At 46.8% G+C, this 21,347-nt stretch overlaps 1 protein-coding gene across 3 annotated transcripts in view; it reads left to right on the top strand.

Annotated features, from left to right (window-relative positions):
* The window catches only part of THOC5 (THO complex subunit 5), a 242,432-nt gene that overhangs the window by 82,929 nt on the left and 138,156 nt on the right, over positions 1–21,347 (top strand). For all 3 annotated transcript variants that reach the window (XM_078667190.1, XM_078667189.1, XM_078667191.1), the window contains 2 exons: positions 7,915–8,061; positions 8,497–8,611. In XM_078667190.1, the coding sequence (XP_078523316.1) occupies positions 7,915–8,061; positions 8,497–8,611 (262 nt within the window). The remainder of the gene's footprint in view (positions 1–7,914; positions 8,062–8,496; positions 8,612–21,347) is intronic.

Here is a 21,347-nt window from a genome sequence, read left to right as displayed (position 1 = left end):
ATTTGTTGGTACATTTCTAAAAAGGTCCCAGCTGTTCTAAACATTTCTGGCACAGAGGATAGTGTTCAGGAGCTTAACCTGACTCCTTACTTGCATCTTAGTATGAGGCACTAAAGAAAGCTCTGTAAGGCCTAGAAGATCAAAACTGGCTCCACTCCTACTAATTTACAGCTCCAGGAGCTGCGTGCACAGTTGGATGCAGCCAAGTTAAGTGTCTTGATTCTCCTGAAGAGGAAATGGACAGTAATGATGTGACTGTTATCAGTTCTCAAGGGGGTAGTCTCCCCCACACCCACCCTCATCCTAACCAAAGAGGATGAGGAACCCAACAGGAACCTCTATCCTAAGCATGTACCTTAAGGTAGGCCAGGCACATAAAAGCACTAGAGGATTCAGACCTAGATCTGGAGAGACTGGCCAAAAGAGTAGCCATTGAAGCCAGAATCTTGGCAATAGGAAAAGAAAAAGCTGGCATGGGTCTAGCACCCATGAATGGTGGCAGCAACAAAACAAATAGGAAGAGAGATAAAACATTTGACCCTAAAATCCCCAATGGAATTGTCCCCAAATATGTTGAGGTTGATGATAAATGGTTCACAGCCTTTATGAGGGCTTGTAGAATGAGAAAGTTACACCAAAGACACTGGGGCTTTCTACTCTGGGAGATGTTCTCTGGAAAGTGCAGGGATAGACTACTGACACTCACTCTGGTGGATGCTGAGTCCTATGACCTCATTAAGGATGACCTGATTGAGGGCTTTGGACCTACAACTGAAGAGTACAGAATTGAGTTCAGGGAGACCCATAAAATCTTGAATCAGATATGGGTAGATGTTGTGGACTTCTCAGTCAAAACACTAGGTGGCTGGTTAAAAAGATTGGTCCCATGAGGCACAGGGTCAGACTGATTTGCATATAGCCATGTCTGAACTGAGGTGGGAGAGTGGGCTAAAGAACGGTGATGGATCAAACCCAGATCTTTTGACTGGGTGTGAGTGTTTGATTGGTTCTGATGCTCAGTCCATCACCACCCCCTTTTGTACCGCTTTTGGCCGCCATAAGTGTGGCAGGGTATGCTCAGACGTGAGTCCCTTGCTCACTTTGCCACTGGATTCAAGCAAGCCGGGCTGAAGACGGCTGGAATGCCAGAAACCGGTCCTCGGAAGCTTGTTTCCGGTCCAGGGAAGGCATGGCTTGGCAGTTCGGGCTGGACTGTTCCCATGAGGCACAGGGTCAGACTGATTTGCATATAGCCATGTCTGAACTGGGGTGGCAGAGTGGGCTAAAGAACGGTGATGGATCAAACCCAGATCTTTTGACTGGGTGTGAGTGTTTGATTGGTTCTTTCTTTCTTTCGACGGCCTCAATGTACCCTACACACATACAGCCCAACAAGCATTACAGAGGCTACTGCTGGCAACATGGTCTTCTACGTTCACTAGCCAATAGCTCTTCCATAGGAAAGATCTACTGGCTTTTCAAATCTTGTATTACGCTGCCTGATGTCAACCAGATGCAAACATAGTCCACGAAACAAATATTTCCAAGGTCCATGTGCAAGTCATTAGGCCAGACTTTTATTTTTTATTAGAAGTCTGGGACTTGTAGTCTTATTTAACCCAGTATAAAACTAGGTCAACAAGTCCCAGAATGCGAAGGAAAAATAAAACAGGACTGGATTAAGTAGTCACACATGGACTGGGAAACTTGGCATCTATGCAGAGGGGGTCTGCCCGGGTTTGTCACTCCCTTTTAGCCACATTAATGGTGCTTGCACACACACAAACATTACAGGGCCTTATACGACACATAACATTACAATGTACTGGTATCTGGACACATTCGTGAATGAAACAAATGTATAACTTAAAAGTGATCGCACCCGGGTTTTACCTTGTACTATCGATAGTTACCTCAGTTTGCCCAGTCCAAGATGGCGTATGCTTAGTTCAGCCACGACTACTTACAAGGCATAGTGTATTTATTGTCTGAATGCTACATCACAAATGCCAATTCCCAGGCTAGGTTAGAAGAATCAATACAAGACGTAATGAGAATAAATCGTAATATTTTATACCAATAGTTTCCATGCCTTTACATTCAAACAGCAGGATTACCCTGCCCTTGAAGGCTGCACAATAGTGTGATCTCAACTGTACCGACTCAGAGAAAAGACATTTCCTGGAAGGCTCCATTATGGTTTCACTGAAGCAGTTTGCCCTAAGCATATAAATTATTTATACATAAAAGAAGGTCGACTTGGTTAAAAACGTCATGCTCCCGATTAACATAGCCACACAAAGTACACTAGTCTGCAGTGAGACGAGTATTTAGAAACAGGCACGAGGCAGCTGCGTGCTTCACGGGGGGTGGGGGCTGAGCGGCAGCCGAGAAGCAGAGCGAGCCTTATACGACCATGGAGGCTCCGGGCTGGAAGACGGCCCGCGCTCCGGAACGCTCTTCAAACACCCAGGTGACGGGACGGGGCCCGCTGATTCCATCACCGTGCGCTGGAGTATTTTAATGCTCTACATTATGTAAACTTTACCAATGGATTTTTTTCCTTAAAGCTAGTCTGGGAAAACAAAGGCTGTCGCAGAGGGCACTGCAATTAGATGAATCCCGGGTTCACGGCAGGCTCTGCTGGAGAGAAGAGCGAATTCCTTCCGGCTTTGCCCGGCCTGCGCCCTGCCTAATGTATGCATTGCACCTGGGGCCAATTTCGTGAATACTGTATTGTGTCTTGCGTGATATACAATGAGTCACGCAGACTTTTGACCTTTTATACAACGTTCTAAAGCACATGCAGTTCTTTTGGCGGCAGCGCTTGTACTTTTAAGAGCTTTTAGCGTCATGCACACCACAACGTCTTGACCAAATTCTCCACTATACAAGAAGTACCGGTTTAAGTGGTTCAACACTGACTGGACCAGTCTTTAGCTAATGAGAACAAGCCGTAGACGATCCAAAGAAAATCGGAAATGACAAAAAAAAAACATAAGTAACAAGCATACCGTGCAAAGCAAAACATTCACAACACGGGCAGCAACAAGACACACAAAGTGGAGAAACAAACATAAACAAACAATTAAAAAAATGTAAACAAAATGCATCTTACCTGAACGCAAATAAAAACAACACCAATCCGGCTGAAGGCACTCCTGAAAAGACGAAAACAACACGGAAAGAAAAAAAAAATAAACCCCGCCCACCGCCGCACTGATGTGTCCAAAGGGGCCGGATGAGAAAAATTCTCAGAAACGCCCACGAGTCGCCTTGCAGGATGACGTGTGGTATATAAATAAATAATACCGGATCTATTTTTGGATGAATGAATGAATAACAGATAGCTCAATAAAATAAGAGTCAAGATTCGAGGTAGTAGGAGTTTCTGCAGGTTTATTACAGCATAAGGACAGGATCAGGACAACCTGCATAGGATGACCCAGCAGCTGCTGGGGCCGGGTCTGGGATGAGCGCGCTAACTTTTAATAACAATACATTGACTTATATACATAGCGTAAACACATAGCATTACATTGCAGTAGGTGTAACAGTGGGTGGAGCAGAAGGCGTGACGCGTAGCAGTCGCGAGAGATAACAGTAAAAGTAGGTGTAACTGGGAGTATACATAGACATGTGATGCAAACGTAACAGAATATGTCATGAATGGGCGGAAACATTGGAGGGGGCTACCTAAGGAGCCGAGACCTCTAAACTGGTGGTGCGCGAAAACTGGCAATGACGTGTTACTAGGAGAAGCTGGGGGCTACGAACTCTGTGCTAGGAGCAGAGACTAAAGTCTGGAGGGTCGGAGCGACATGTACCTAAACCCTATCTGGTATCTTATGTTTAGGGAACATGTTGATATAAACTAGAAGTCATGAGGGGAAAAGCTAACTTGATTCTAAGACTGGACCATGCATTATTCTACATGTAGTGCGTGATGAAGAATATTAAATGACCATTAAATACAGTATTTCTCTAACGTGGAGACGTGAAGGCTAGACAATGACGGAAACTATTGATGCAGTTCAGTAGCTTAGGAATGCAGAGGAGGAGGACTGAACTGATAACTGGAATCATAACATACTCTTGGCAGACTCAGAGGCAGAGCCAAGCTGCACCGGGCACTGCGAAGCAGGAAGTAAGTGAAGGGTCGAGGATACAGGTGGGGGCTGTATCGCTCCTCAGCGAGGCTTTCAGGAGACAGGAGCTGAATCTGATGTCCGGGCCCTTTTGAGGCCTAGAAACGGGGACTTTATAATGGAATAACGTGCACACTGGGAAACGTGGCAACATAACTTTACATAGGCCTGATATTCGTAGTATTCACGAGGACTGGAAAATGACATACCAGAGGTGGACACAACTGGAATTGCGTCATTAATCGGACATGGGGAATAACATATGCATATTGGTCATGCACACATAACATATGATGGATGAGGCGTAGGGACACAGAACATGGCAAAATTTACTTTTCCACAGACGGACGCCTCTGTTTGCCAATGGCTAGCGTCCATTTATGGAGCTAGCCAATGGGAAACCGAGGCGGGACGAACATCCATACTGGTAAACAAATGTTTTCGCCTGCGCGAACCGCTGCTTGCGCAGCTTTTCGCCAGGCGAAACCTAAAAACCTGTGAAACTGAAATAAAAAAATTTAGAAGTGTCGAAATGTAAAAAAATCCTTCTAAGGGTGACTAAATTTTCCCAATTTCTTAAACTACGGGACCACAGTTCTTTAGCAAGAGTTTTTCGATTCTCTTTTGAAGTAATCAGTGGGATATCAAAGTCTCAGAAGAGCTACTAAGCGGGTTAATGCAGGAGCCACCCAGTGCACAAGCTTTTTAAGTGGTAGCTTAGTGCCATCTAGTGCCATATGTTGGTACATCGCTTTATAAAAGTTTCATAGTACTACATTCTCTAATTTTATATTTTGAGAATGTTATCTTCATTCATTCGTCACCTAAACACTACTTAAGAAACAGCGTGCTTTGTAAGTGGTGAGATATGACTTAATATCGATGCTGGAAAATAATTTTTATTTTACCACTTCGGATTATTTGCAGGGATCTTCCTTTATTCAGTTGGGCAAGTCAGGCCAGAATATGAAAGGGTTTGGCTTTTGTTGAGTAGGTGTATACCAACATGTCTATTTCTATGCATGGCCTACTTTAGCGCTGCCGTACCTAGATATAAAGAAATGGTGTCCTGTACCATTGAGAACGATACAGCACTATCGGGCTGAGTGGAGCACTCACTGGGGAAGTAGGAACATACTAAATATCTATTTATACAGGTAAGTAAAATGTTCACTTAAATGTGTTTTTAAGCAGCAATGCTTTCCTTTGGGGAAAAAAGGCTGTTGCATGGAGGTATTTACAGTCGTTTTGCTGGGGTCTTTTTCGGGACCTATGGTTGTATTGGGGCCATGGTCTTGTTACCTGCCCTGGGGCGCTCGGTGCAGAGTAGGCAGGCCGGCTGGGCTCTGTGCTTCCAAGGTCCTTGCTGTTGTCGGTCTCGCCAGTTTAGGGTGCAGAAATCAGGACAGCTAGGCCACTCAGCAAGTCTCTGCGGTGCTGACATCCCTCGACGGCTGCTCTTTCTCGGTGCTGTTAGAGTCCCAACTGGATTTAAAGAGATCTTTGTTGCTGCAAGGGGTTCAGTACCCCGGGTATTGGTGCTGTGCAGCTCCTGTTGAACGTGGTGTCCTCTAACTCGGTGGGGGGACAGGTCTGACCTTCAGGAGCACAGGCTCCTCTGCCTAGGGGGCTGATGCTTTGGGCTGGCTGGGGAACGGCAGCACAGGAAACCGGACTCTGCCCCTTCAGTGCCTGCGGACTGCAGGGGAGTAGCTTCTCTACTCCAAGGGAGATTGCTGGCATTTTGCGAAGGGCTAGCCGTCTACCAGGGTTCCTGGCAGGTGCTCAGCTGCAGGACGAGTAACTTGGTGATGATTGTCGAGACTAGTGCAGGCAGGCAGGGTTTGGCGCTGAAGGTCCACAGCAGTATTCCGTTCTTGTTTTCTTGTGGCTTTTCTTTGTCCTTTTCTTCTGGATCCATCCAATCGAAGTTCGTGGCATCAGGTGTGCCTCCTAAATACTCAATTTAGGGGTGTTAAGGGGCTTGACTAGTAGTAGCCAATGTACAACTTACCTTTAGGGTGACCACTGCCTGTGGGAAGTGGGCATAACTCTGACCCATTGCGCCTAATTTCACCAAGATCCAAGCTGGTGGAATTGTGGTTTTCATGTTCACATCAGGTTGCCCACCTTCGAGGTGGAACTAGCCCGATGGGTAACACGCCTCCTGACTAGCTAATTTTCCCACTTGTCCTGGTGCCAAATGGCCCTGGGACAGGGGGTGGCATTTCCCCTGTCTGGAAGAAGCCTGGGTCGCATGTCAAAGATGGCAGTGGCCTCTGAGGCCTTCTGCCTTGCTATGCTGATTACTTAGCCATCCTGCTTGGTGGAGGTGACAACAACTCCGGCCGGAGAAGCCATTGATTCTGCCCTCTGAGAGTGTGGGGTCCCCCAGGAGGGGGTTGACACCCTGTCTGTGGTGGCAGGCTCGTCTACTCCAGTCAGCCAGAACACTAGTAGTAAGTAGGGGTTCATCGGCTACCTCTAAGGTGCCCTCTTTGTGCATGTATTACTAAAGTCACCACTGAAATCAGTGTGGGTTTATTAATCCGAGATGTTTGATACCAAATACCTCAAGTTTCAGTGAAGCCATTGTGTAGCTGGGGAATTTGTAAATACCAGTGTCCAGCACATGTACTCAAAATGGCTTCTTTGTTCACTTGTAATATCTAAGAATCGACTTTGACATGACATGGGCATATCTGCTCATGCAGGTATGTCCACACATGTATTATAGTACACCTTGCATTGGGGCTGGAAGGCCTGCTGTAGGAATGACCTACCTATACTGCATGCAGTGTCTGCAGGCGTGGCACCCAAGAAGTGTGCAATGTTGTGTCTTCACTTTTCTTTGCACTGTGTCACACAGTCTTCAATACATGCGCGAGTGTGCTGAGGGGTCCCTTAGGGTGGCACAATAGATGCTTCAGTCCTTAGGTACCCTCTTTAGCCTCCCTCCCCTAGATATCAAGGGTCCCATTTACTAGGGACTTACAGGGGTGCTAAGGTATTGCCAATTGAGGGAACAATTTTACAGTTTTAGGGAAAGAGATCTGGCACTGGGGACGTGGATAACAGGAACCCAGTGCACTTCTGTCAAAATTGCGTCAGATGCCAGGCAAAAAAGTGGGGGTGACCATGTCACAAAGGGGCACTTTCATACACTAACTACCACTCTTTATTCTCTTGAAGTTCCTTTTTGGATTTCAGAAAAAAACATCCTCCCTGTTTTAACTCCACTTGCCTTTTTTGGTCTTTCTTCATTGCGCTAGGAGGTACTCTCTTTAGGTAATGGGCTACAAATAATGTTAACATGACATCTGAATTATTGTTTAACCCCCTTTAAATATGGTTCGCCAATGTGCATATTTTGACTTGTGTGTCAATACTCTGAAAAAACATATTCTACCCTGTTCCTCACTCAGATGCAATATAGCAGTTTTTTTTAAAAATAAGTCTCATGTCTGCATGCTACGCTGGGGTAATGTTTTTTCTTTTGTTAGTTGCTGTGAGAACTGATGGGTACTTAATAATGCCAGATGAGTGTGGAAGGGGAGAAGGAAACAGTCCATCATTATAGTCTTTCTGTACAAATGTGTTGTATAAAGAAATGTGTCGTTGGATGTTCCCATAATGTTCTTGCTTCCTCAACAAAAGATCTGTGTTCAATCCTGTCCATTTGCTGCAAGTGTGTGTGAGGAAGCAGCTGTAGATAAGTTGTTTTGTTCCATCAGTGTATGATTTCTTTCTCCCTTTTTTCCTGCAGGTCTCAGCATGAGGAAGTCGAACTAGTTAGTATCGAGGAGTTTTACAGGGAGGCACCTCCTGAAATTAGCAAACCCCAAATTACACTCAATGAACCCCACCAGCAGACCCTTGCCCGTCTGGACTGGGAGCTAGAGCAAAGGAAAAGGTGAGTCTGGAAGACACTTGCTCTCTTGAGATGCCTACACTTCTATCCAATGACGTGATCAGGTGGTAGGAGTGACTGTTGCACACCTAAGGAACAACAAAGTGTGTGAATGTTCATTAATACATCTTCAATGATCCCAGTAGGCACAGGATAAATGTACCATGTGGTGGAGCCATAATGGCAAAGTGTTGCACTGAGAATTTGTGCATTCCACACTAAACCATTCTTACTCCCCTACATGCCTCGTGTTATTCCGATGACTCCTAGTACCAGGGCCTCACATATTGGAATAATGCTTAGGGGCAGCTATGCTAAAAATTCTAATTTTATACTGAGTGAGGTCCTTGTTCAGTGGTTCTCTTCCCGTGCCGTACACTGTCTAGTGGTGATTCCATGTCTGGCTGTTGTGTAACTTTGTTGTGTGTTTACTGTTAGGCTGGCAGAGAAGTACAAAGAGAGCCTGGCAAGCAGAGAGAAAATTTTGAAAGCGATTGAAATAAAGAAGGAATATTTGAGCAGTTTACAGCCACGGCTCAACAATATCATGCAGGTGAGCCCATACCAAAATGGTATTACTAAGCTTGTTCAGAATGAGCTTGGTGATGAACACCAGAAAAAAAATGTTATAGTTGGCTTGCCTGTATGTTTTTTCCCTGATGCAAACCTACCTTTTGTGCAGGTTCAATTAAACTTTATTGGATGGACCTTCCTTCAAAGTTATGGAGTGGAAAGAAAGGAGTATTGAGTACAATAACAAAACTTAGGATAGTCTTACTGAGTTTGTTGCTCTCTCTGGCATATTCGATGCAGCACATATCAGGTCATTTTAGGCTTGCGTTGCTACATCGAGCAGCTTAATGATCGAGGCAATTACTTTTTTGGTTGTTTTCCTAACAACTGTGGGTAATGTTGAAGTTAGTATTGTAAAGAAGGATGGAGGTGACAAATAAAAGGGAACAGATGTTTGTGGAGCGGTCATCGTTGCTGTGACTGGTGTTTTTACATGGGACGTGTCTCAAAGACCATAATGACTTTGTTATACTGAGGTAATATGAGATAAATGGCAGACGAAAGGAAAATGAAGCCATATTGCTCTCTATATTTGATTGCATCCCTGCTTTAACAATATTACAGTAATATTCTGCTGCCTGTGTTAAGGTATCTTCTACTCAAATAGAATATAAATACAATATTTAGAAAAATGTGCACTGTCTTAGCTGCCTTCAAATTTCGCTCCTGGGCAGTTTGAGTGAAGAACACTGTTCAGACAGTTTTGTGATCCTGCCTCTGGACTGCAGCCAATGGACTTTCTCTCAAAATCTGGCATGAAGATGAAAAATATGTCAATATGAAGTTGTAACTTTGCTCTTGTAGGATACAGGCAGCTTAGGAGAAGTGGAGGCTCACCACGCTTCCAGACCTGGAATGTCTCTGCTGCCGTTTCACAAACTGATGTCGCAGTTCGTTTTTTTTTTTTAAATGGTGGATTATTAGCTTTTACATTTTTTGTTTACAACCACAGAGCACAGTCATATTACCGAAAACAGTATGACTGGTATAACCTCAGATAGCTTATTCCCTCCCCCTTTCTTTACAGTGGTGTATGTAGTCTTCTACTTGATCTGGGCAGATATTCCCAGGGGCGTCGTCCCTCTGTGTTGAGATCGGCACACCCAGGCTAGTGAGAAGAGTTCATAACAAACGGTGTGTGACTGAACCAGTTTAACTTCTGACCCTGCGTCTTCCGCTTATGATTTGCAGCCCGCACAACAAACCCACACTGAGCCGAGATCCCCCTCGCCCCCCACACATGCCCATCTCTGCCAGCCGCTGCCGGGGGTGCCATCCCTCACATCGACCTGATCTCTTCTCGCATGATCTTACAGTTGACCGCAGTTCCATCTGTCCCACCCTCACAACAGATTTTACTTGTTGCCCTCTACCCACCCCTGTAGCATCCCACTGCACAAGGCGAAAAGGCAGTACGAAGCACTCCTATGTGCTTCCCTTGTTCAGCTCTAAAGGCGGTCTGTCATCTGACCTCTGGTTTAATAACACGTGCCCCAAATTTTTCCCCCCGATATATATCCTGCTTGTCGACACAAGGTGTGCATGGCGTACTGTTCTGCAATCGCCCACTTCTTCTGCAAGTCCATAAGCAAAGCAATACCAGTGAAGGGTTCTGCTATCTTTCACACCATTGCAATATGGCGCTGTATAAAGTCAGCACCAGACCTATTATTCAACCTTCCAGTCTATTGTTTTTTTTATTCCTTGACAACTAGCCCAGGAGACAAAGACCTGGGTGTGGGATCAGTTCCCTTCCCAGCAGTTCTGATGCATTTGTCAATACATCTGTCCAGGCATTCACAATGCTGGGGCACTCCCACACCATGTGGTAAAAAATGTGCCTCAATGCGCCGCAGCTAAAGCACTTTAATGACGACCCCGGGAACATTCTGTTGATGCACCTTTGGTGACAAGTAGGCTTGATGTAGATGATGTAGGTAATTAAACTGCAGCAGCTTAAATCTAGAGTTACAAGCAACCTGCTTGGTGTACCTCTTAGTCGCTGCCTTTGGTTGAAAATATCACCCTGAAGACACTAGGCCCCTTTGGCCCGAACATCCTTACATGGCCTTGCCAGTTGGGTCTGCAAGGTAGTATGTAAAACTGTAATGGACTTTCAGGCGAATCTGTCCATCAACAGTGTAAAGTGACTGATTGGCCCCAGATGGTGTTCAGCGCAGGTCTCGGTGCACCATATACTACGAATCACTTCAGACTAAGTCCAAAGTTGTCAGTCAGCTGTCCAAGTGTGCCCAACTTAACTTGCACATACAGCGTCCATAGTCTGTTCTCAATTGTAGCAATTACTCTAAGTTTCAGTATTGCCTATAGCAAGAGCGACATGGAATATGGACACAAGTCGCATCTGGCCTGTGGGTATGTAGTCCAGCATGCCTTCACAACTGTGTAAATTCTGTGCAGCTGCTCCTCTGAAGGCCAGATGCTGAACTGATGTTTCAGTTACTTGCTGGCATAATCACTGCCCAGCTGGGCTGCAAGGCCTTTGTGGCTTGATGGGTCCTGTACTCAAGCTTCGGTCCGCTGCACCTTGCTTTTTGTTCCTTTTGGCCAGGGGCTTGCTTCTCTTTGTTTTCAGTTCAGCTTCCTCTTCATCCTTGTCGGGATGCAGTAATTGTGCTGCTTTCATGGTCTAGCCTGGTTTGGATTTCTGCCCCTGCAGCCTTACCCCCTGCATCTTATTCCTATCCATTATTTGCTGAACTTGATTAAAAGTCACAGAAGTACCATCTCCATTCTAGAATGAAACACTATTAAAGAATACTCTGAACATGGTGCAATGACGGAATCTGTTACACCAGGTGAGATAAATCTGTTGCTAGTTAATGCTCTCTCAGCAGTTCCTGTTGACACTGGTCAGAAAATCCACTCCCCCATTCCGCTTTCCCCACTTTATATCCTATAACGAGCCAGCTTCCTATATTGGTGGTGCACTGGCGGGATATACAACTTTACATTAGTTGTACCATTTGTTTGATAAGTGATTCCACTAAGGAATCCAAAATCGGCATTTGTTTACAAATATTTTTTGTGGATTTTGAATTTGTCTAAAACCTATTTGTTTAAAACCTATCTTTTAAGGCCTTGTCTTAAGTCCCACAATAAACTTGTTTAGAAGTTAAAAAACATTTAAGGCAGTTAGGCCCTTGGAGAGTGCTTAGCGTTTTTTGGAGTCTCTAAAAAATTTCCAACTACTTTAAAACCATGAGTGGTGAAGTAGGTTCTTCCCAGGAGCTCAACTTGATGCCCCATAAGAACCTGAAGTTGGATAGAATTAAGGCCCATGCAAAGCATGACACCTCCCCATGGGTCCTAGACCCACAAAGGCACATTTGCAAAAACTGTTTGCAGAAAATGCTAGCACCATGTCCGAGGGAGAAACTCCACTTTGAGAGGGGTCATAGGACGCTGAAGTGGATCAAGTCGATGATTCCAGCAGCAATCCTACAGAAAGCAGTACTACTGGGAGTGCTACTGATAGCACCCAAAAAGAAAGATAGTGATGACGCAGATCTTCAAAGACTAGCCAAGAGGATAGCATTAGAGGCTAAACTCTTAGCTATAGAGAAGGAAAGAGCTAAGTTGGGCCTGGGACTCATGTCTGGTGGCAGTAAAATCATAAATGGAAGAATAATCAAACTTTCAGCCCTAAAATCCCCAAAGGGATTGTCCCCAAATACACTTAGGGTGATGTAATCACCAAATGGTTTATAGCTTTGGTGAGGGCTTGTAAAATGAGGCAGCTCAACAAGAATTATAGGGGCTCTCTCTCGGAGCTGTTCTCAGTAACGTGTAGGAATATGTTCCTGACACTAAATTTGGCAAATGCTGAGTCCTATGACCTCATGAAGGGCACGCTGAGGGAGAACTTTGAACTCTCCACTGAAGAATACAGGATCAGGTCCAGGCAGACTTGAAAAACCCAGAGTCTGACCTGGGTAGATTTTTTTAGACTTTTCAGTGAAAATACCAGGTGGCTCAATAAAAAAGAATTTATTAAAAAAAAAGAAAATACCAGGTGACTGGTTGAAAGGGAACAATGTGCAAAATTATGAAGGGCTGTATAATCTCATCATGAAATAGCATCTATTAAGTAATAGTGTTACAGAGAAATTACACCAGTACCTAGTAGACCTAGGTCCACTTTCACCTCAAGAGTTGGGGAAGAAAGCAGACCACTGGGTCAAGACAAGGGTGACTAAAACTACCACCATCGACCAAAAGAAAGGGGAATGCTAAGACCTCCTAAGGTAAGGATGATGATCAGTCAAAATCTAACGGCCCCAAAAACCTATTTAGGGGTGTGGGCCCGAGGCAATACACTGTCTAAGAGTGGGTACCAGGGTAAGATCTGGGATCCCACAAAGGCTTGGTACTTTGATTGTAAGGTCAATGGGAGATCTTACCTGTCCAAACAAAATAAATGCCTCTAGTGCACCTGCAGTGGTAAGTCTCCATATGGGATCCCAGGTGAACCATGACCATGTCAGTGAGCTCACTGAGGCACCTTTAGTCTCCGATAGTGGGATAGATGTAGCTGCCCTAGCTGTCTGTCCCAGTAATTTGTAGAAGTACAGACAGCAGCCACATATTAATAGGGTTAAAGTTGTAGCGCCGAGGAATACAGGTGCAAGTGTCATTATGGTGACTGAAAAACTCATTTCCCCATGGCAATACATGACTAGTGAGACATTCACAGTCCCCTTTGCTGATAATCAGGTTAAGGTACATCCCATGGCACTGGTGTCCTTCAAGTGGGGGCGGAGTACTGGCCAAAAGATGGTGGTGGCATCCTCTGCTATTCCTGTGGAATGTCTGCCTTGCAATGACCTGCAATCCTCGGCATGGTCTGAGGTCCAACGAAAAACCCATGCAGCTATGCTCGGTATACCTGAGTGGGTGTATGTCTAAACAAGAGCACAGTGCAAATTCCATGGTAAAAAAGAAGAGTTGGAGCCTAGTATAATGGCCCAACCTTCCAAGAGGAAAGGCAAGAAGACTGGGAAACCAGCTTCTGATCAGACACAAGCTTAGGTCCCCTCTCCTTGGTGAGAAGATCTGTCCGCATTGGGCCTTACACAGCAGAGCTCCTGGGGCCAGGGACCCTCTGGAGAAGATCTGTGCCAGGGACAGAGGATCTGTTCCACTCTTGAAAGCAAACTGCTGATCAGGAAAAGGGAGATGTCAGTGGTTCCCACAGAACCTATTGGGAGGAGGGCTCCTTTACACTGAGACAAGATACCCCAAACCTGGGGCCACTAGGAATGTGGTAGTGCCTCAGCAGTATAGAGAGTTCCTGCTCACATTGGCTCATGCTATCCCCCTAGCTGGGCATCGTGGCCAGACCAAAACTTGCAGTAGGTTGATAAAACCACTCCTACTGGCCAGGTATGTCCCAGAAGGTGAAGGAGTTTTGCAACGTCTGTGTCACCTGTCAAGCCAGTGGTAAGACAGGTGGCCCACCCAATGGCTTCCTTAATTCTGCTTCCAGTGGTTGTGGTTCTGTTTGAAAGGGCAGGGATTGACGGTCCCCTTGACCCTTCAACTGCATCAGTGAAGAGATTACTACTGCAGGTAGTGGATCATGCTACCAGGTACCCTGAATCAATTCCCCTAAGGACTGCCACTGCTCCTGCAATGGATAAGGCCCTCATTGGTATCTTTGGGTGGGTTTTCCTAAGGAGGTCGTGTCAGACAGAGGTACAAACTTCCCGTCTGGTTACCTAAAACACATGTGGACAGAATGTTGTAGGAAAGTTCCCCTTGTTGCATGGTTACCCCCTAACTTTTTGGCAGATACCGAAGGATAACTTGACTGAGATTGTGCTGGGACCCTGCTTACCAGGCCACAAAACTGTAACTTTGTGTTCGAGGCATGTGGGCTGCTGAATTCATATCTGTGCATAGATCGCCGCCTAGTGTTGGGTCCGGATGAGTGCACATTGTTGTCCTGGAAGAGTCTTCGAAGTATCACGAGATAGGTGGCTCCTCTCCTGGACTACAGTGCGCATGGGCATCCTCTCCATCCTTAGATTGTTTTTTTTCCGCCATTGGGTTCGGATGTGATTTCCAACTCTGAGTTCGGAATCGATAAAATAACCTTTTTCTACAAGGCCAAAAGGCCTTCGGGGTCGTCGGTATTGGTATTCGATCGGTGACGACAACTTTATTTCTGCTGTTTTATACTCAGATCGCCGAATCGGGCCGCGTGGCCTTTTTTCGACACCAGGGGCCATTCGTCGATGGAACGAAGTCCATTCAAAAGATGCCCCAATTGTAACTCGAAATTTCCACACATAGATAAACACCCTGTGTGTAAAAAGTGTTAATCTCCTGAACACAATGAAGCCGACTGATTAGCTTGTGAGCAGTTTCGTTCAAAGAAAACACTTCGGATTCGAAGAGCAGCGAGGCAGACAATGCAGAAGCCAGCGCCTGACCCGGAGAACATCTTTGAAGACGACGAATGTAAATGTAAATTGATATGTAAATTGATACTTGTATAGCGCACTACTCACCCGCAAGGGTCTCAAGGCGCTTGTACGAATACCGCTGTGGAACCCATCCTGGCTTTCCCTGTGAGGTGTCCACTCCTGGGCACCCCCAAGGTGGAGGCCAGGCATCCTTAGCGTTGTGGGGGCCGTTGTGGAGATTAAGCAAGCTATTGCCCAGAGTTGCAGAGTGGGACTCCCTGATTGGAATAGGCATCGAGACGAGAATTTTCAGGTCCGTGGAATTTTTGAGCCCAAGACCCGGCGAGGCGGGGAATTGAACCCTGGTCCCGGGCTAGACCTCTGCATCAGGGTCTGCCGCTCTAACCATTGAGCCACACTTCTCCACGAAGAGGTCGTCGAATCTGAGGACTCAGACCAGCAGTCGGAGCAGGGGTCGGAACATGACTCCAACTACTACGTCGACGAAGAAGACGACATCGTCGAGGTAGGGGACGACGATCCAGGCATCGGAGCCGTCGAGGACGACTCCGGCGAGGACACGGGGCCAACCGTGAGTACAGAGCCCAGTACATTTACTGATACGCTTCCAAAGGCTCAGGTCGAGGCATCGCCGGAAGGCCTTAGCCAAGATCAAAACATCGATTCTATAGCCCCGCAACTCTGCCCGGCTAAGAACATAAGGCAAGAGCCATCGGTGCAACATTACCATATCCTGGTAATATCGAAACCGAAAGTTAAAGAAGCAAAACAGAAACCGAAACTGATAGAGTTCCCACTCTGCGGACCAAAAGGTGCGGATCCATCGGCGCCGACCAAACACAAAATGGCCGTCGACATGGCTGGGTCGCATATCAGGGCTGTCGAGCCAAGAGCCAGTACGCCCAGGGACATGCCTAAGCTAAAAGCCGTCGAACCGACGAGATCGAAGTCGACGCCAGGCAACACAAACAAAGGACTCCAGCAGAAGATGGTTGTCGAACCGAAACAAAAAGTCGACAAGCCAAAGACGGTGCAAACAAAAACACTCGAGCCGAAGGCAAGGATCGAGGCCAAGGGGTCGGTCGAGCCGAGGCAAAACATCGCTCCGAAGCAACAAGCTCCGAAGACGACACAAGGCCAAAAAGTGGTTATCGAACAAACAAGACCAGTCGGATCGATAACAATCACGGCACCGAAGAAAGTCCTACAGCCTAAAAAGACTGTTGAAGCACAAAAGTCCCTCGGACCGATAAAATTCGGACTTCCGATGCACATACGACAAAAATCGGTCGAACCAACTACGGAAATCGAACCGACACAAACAAGAACAGCTATAACGGGGAAAAGAGCTCAAGCACATGAAGAGCAAGAGCCCTCAACAGAAGAGCAGTCCAAACTGTATGTGGACCCAGATACTGGCAAACTTACCCTATTAAAAGGAAAATCAGACCAGACACTTATGCTGAAACCTACCGAACACCACTAAAAAAGAAAAGAGACTCTTTGTAGGCAGAATTGTGAGCATTTTGGCCCCTCTGTACTTACCCGGTCCGTCCCCGTTCCGCCACGGCTTTCTGTGCCGCTTGAGCGGAGGGACGCAGCGACTCCCACTCGCTGCCTACAAAGGTGCCGGTGATCATCCGCGCTCGGTGAGAGCAGCGCGAGCTAGGCGCTGGGCTGCGTGTGGTGATTAATGACATTTTAAACTGCACTGTGGTTGATTGAGAATCTGCAGCTGCACATTGAGTTTTTAAATACTTATGTTTCGTTTTTTGGGAGCATTTTGTATTATAATTTTGGGGGTATATTGGCAGGCAGAATTGTGAGCATTTTGGCCCCTCTGTACTCACCCGGTCCGTCCCCGTTCCGCCATGGCTTTCTGTGCCGCTTGAGCGGAGGGACACGACTCCTCCCACTCGCTGCATCACTTCCTGGATACTCCCCTATTAGTACAATGTGTATCCGGCCGCGCCGAAGGCGTGCCTAAGGCAAGCCCGTCTGCGCCCGTCCGCAACCGGCCAGGGCCAGTCATGCTGCCGGTGCTGGCTCAGCGGGCGACAGGATCGCCTGGTCAAGGGAGGACCTGCTATCTCTCGATCTGGCAGGGCCTTGTAAAATCTATTCACCGGACTTAGGGCCAACGCCCGTCCCGATCATGTGTCCAGACTGTGGGAGTCCGTGGTGTGATGCTGGTGCCTCCCAAGAGGTTAAACTAAAGGCATACAAAAGCCAGCCTTGTAACCGCTTTAGAGCAGGATTGCTGAACTGTAGATCTATGATAAGGCATGCAAATGACATCTGGCTGCTATTAGAGAGTCAGGAATGGGATGCCTTGTTTCTAACCGAAACCTGGCTGAATGAGCATAATATGACCGCCATTGCCTTAGCAGTACCTGACGGCTTTAAAATGAGTTTCTCCAACCGGGAGGATGGTAGGAGAGGTGGGGGGGTGGCCCTCAATTTCAAAGAGTGTCACACCCTTACATCGGCCCTGCCAGTCACGATTCCGGGGGTAGAGGGCTTACACTTTTGCCTTCTAATTAACCCTCAAGTGGCTCTAGCCGGGCTAGTTATTTATCGCCCCCCAGATTGCACAGAATGCAGTACAACGGCACTAATGGACATTATTGTCCAAAGTTCCCTCTTGCATCATCATTTTATTGTAGTAGGGGACTTTAATATTCATGTTGACAGACCGGATAGCTCACAGGCGGAGCAACTAGTTGCCTCATTGAGCGCGGCGAATTTGATACTATCCACTAGGGGTTCTACGCGTAGGGCTGGCCATACGCTCGACCTGATATTTTCGAATATAAATCGCCTGTCAGTGGAAGATGCACAGCCACTGGTGTGGTCGGATCATGCATTAATCCCTTTTGTGGTAGTGTTAGAAGGGATTGGGCTGGCCAAGGGGAAACGCTCCTTCATTCAGAGGCAGTGGAAAAAGCTTACCCCGGAGATCATGGGCCCAGTTCTGGCTCGGAATCCTCCACAGTTAACCACAAATGCTAGCAAGGATGCTCAGGCGCCGAATCAATGGATAGGGGACATGGTGTCGCAGATTGCTCCCGCCAAGCGGGCAATGTCTCAGAGGGAATCTCCCTCGGCCCCGTGGTTCTCCGCCGAACTCAGGTCGGAAAAATCAGACTGTAAGAGGTTGGAGCGCATCTGGAGGTCAGACTACTGCCCTTTAGCCAAAGCCCAATACAAAGAAGCCATGAGAAAATTTCACAAGTCAACAGAAAAGGCCAAGAAAATGTTTTTTGCGTCTTCGGTCCAACAAGCAGAGCACTCAAGCAAAGAGGTTTTTAAAATTGTACAGTCGTTTTTCAAACCTCGCTGTATAGAGAGGGAGGTTCCCCCGTCCATAGCACTCTGTGATGACATATCAGAAAGTTTATGATTCCTTTGTTCCTTCAAAGCCCACTGTAAAGGTTGACACAACTGCCAACGGCTTATTTTTAGTGCCCCTTGGCCAATTTCAGTTAATATCACTGGATATGGCTAGGCAGGAACTAAAGCGCTATAAATCAGGTTCGCCAGACGACCCCTGTCCACCAAAGCTCTGGGGGTTGATGGCGGAATCAATTGCTCCTACTCTGCAGCATATCTGGAATACCTCCATCAGTATGGGGGAGTTCCCGGAGGGCTGGAAGCATGCCACGCTTCTTCCCCTGAAAAAAAAGCCGAATGGGGACCCGGAGGACCTGAACAACCTCCGCCCAATCTCTCTATTGGCGGCTCCGGGTATAATGCTGGAGAAATTGATTCAGCGACAGTTAAATAGCTATACAGAGGCCAACAATATATTACATGAGACCCAATCGGGGTTTAGACCCGGTTTTAGCACCGAGACAGCTTTGATCGAGGTGGCAGAGTCAGTGAGGTGATCGCTGGATTTAGAGGACTCAGCTATGCTGATGCTCCTGGATCTGTCGGCCGCTTTTGATACGGTCGACCATGGTAGACTATTACAACGGCTCGCAGCGATCGGGCTTCAGGATCAGGCACTCGGGTGGCTACATTCTTATTTATCCAATAGATCGCAGAAGGTGGCGCTGGGGGCCTGTTCCTCAAAGTCTAGGGATCTGAGCTGTGGCGTCCCGCAGGGGTCGGCATTAAGCCCTCTATTATTTAACATTTACTTGGCCCCGCTCTTCACATTAATTGCCAATTGGGGGATTCACTGCAATATCTTATGCAGATGACACCCAGCTGGTTTTCCCCTACTCAGAGGTGTCAGAGGCAGCCTTCGCCAGCTTTAAGGGCTGTCTTCGTGACGTGGCAACCTGGATGAATACGAATAAATTAAAGCTAAATCCGAATAAAACAGAGGTGATCTTTTTCGGGAAAGGCACTCCTCCCACGGCAGAGCTATGGTGGCCCGCTGAGATGGGGCCTGCACCTCCCCCCAAGTCATCTAGCAAAAAATCTAGGGGTTAAATGGGATGACAGTCTATCCTTCTCTTCTCATATTCAGCAGGTGACGGGGTGCTGCCTTAGTAAACTGAGGAACCTGCGAAAAATTCTCAAGCTGCTGCCAGAGAATTGTCGAAAAACAAAAACGGTGATCCATGCCACAATTACATCTAGGCTGGATTATGCTAATGGCCTATATCTGGGTCTCCCGAAATACCTGACCCAGCGCTTGCAAACCGCGCAGAATGCTGCGGCTAGGCTGCTAAAGCATATACCGTTTAAAGACCACGTTGCTCCGCACCTCCGATCATTGCACTGGCTGCCGGTGACCAGCAGAATAAAATTCAAGGCTCTCACGTTGGCATTTAGAGCTTTACATGGAAACTGCCCGCATTATTTAGGATCTCGGTTGCCTAGATACTCCCAGGCCCGTTCTCCCTGTTCGAACTGCCGGGTACTACTACTCGTGCCGCGAGTCAGAAGGGCTCGACTGGGGGGCCGGACGTTCTCGGCAAATACGGCTCGGCTCTGGAACACCTTGCCACCGGGCTCCAGAGTGCATCCTCAGAATCCAGCTTCAGAAAACAGCTGAAGTCTTGGCTCTTCACACAGGGAAGCTAAATATCTTCTTCTCTGTTTTTCTGGCTTTGCTTTGCTCTCACAGCGCCGTGACACCTCCTAGTTGAGGTAGCTGTTCGCGCTATACAAAAGTCTGTATTATTATTATTATTATTATTATTATTATTATTCTACATCTCCAACTCTCTTTGAGCCTATCAGGACACATGTGCAAGAAACTTATACATATTCTTTCACACGCACAGATGAGGATGTGGAATATGAGGATAATGAACTGTATAATTATCCTGTGGACAATGACCAGGACAACCAACATCAACCATGGTCTGATGCTGTAGATCCTGCAGACTCTCAGCCCATGCAAGATAATACTGCATACCCTGTAAAAACTTTGCCTACAGAGGACACAGCTGCTTTCAATGCATTAATCGAAAGAGCAGCATATAACCACCACGTGTAAATGCATGCAGACCCCATTGAGGAAGACTTCCTCTTTGGCACTTTCAACACTTCTGAAAGATCAGTGAAGACATTGCCAATGCTAAAAGAGGTGCTTAAACACGCAGGGGACATATTTAAGGAAACAACCAGGGCAAGAGTCATTAACCCTAGGATGGAAAAGAAATCTAGGCCAGCACCAGTGGACCCTACATACATTAAGGGACAGCTGCCCTTGGACTCTTTGGTAGTATCCAATGCACGCAAAGGTGCCAATTCTCAAACTACTGGCGAGGCTCCGCCTCCAGACAAAGAGTCTAAAATTTTGGAGGCTTCAGGCAAAAGGGTAGCTGCTCAAGCAGCTAACATATGGAGAATTTCAAACACACAAGCCCTGTTAGTCATGTATGACAGGGCACACTACGACACACTTGAGCACCTTCTCCAGCATCTACCTGACCTTTATAAGGAACAGGCAGAGTTCCTAATACAGGAGGGAAAGTTAATATCTAACGCCTCCATCAAGTGTGCGCTAGACGCAGCAGACACTGCAGCCAGGGCTATCAATACCAGTGTCATGCTCAGAAGACATGCGTGGCTCCGCATCTCTGGGTTTAAAAATAAGGTTCAGAGCACTTTACTTAACCAGCCAGCGAACCCTGATTATTTGTTTGGCCCTAATGTGGACACAATATTAGACCAAATGAAGAAGGATACCGAGACAGCCAAGTCTATGGGAGCCTTGCAGTCCCAACAATACAGAGGCGGCTCCTTTCGTCGCTCCGGCACCAGAGGAGCTGCAAGAGGAGGCTTAGTGCAGCAAACCTC

This window comes from Lissotriton helveticus, chromosome 11, assembly GCF_964261635.1.
Source record: "Lissotriton helveticus chromosome 11, aLisHel1.1, whole genome shotgun sequence".
In the NCBI taxonomy this organism is placed as follows: Eukaryota; Metazoa; Chordata; class Amphibia; order Caudata; family Salamandridae; genus Lissotriton; species Lissotriton helveticus.
The sequence above is the reverse complement of the archived record's forward strand: the minus strand, read 5'-3'. Positions and strand labels throughout refer to the sequence as shown.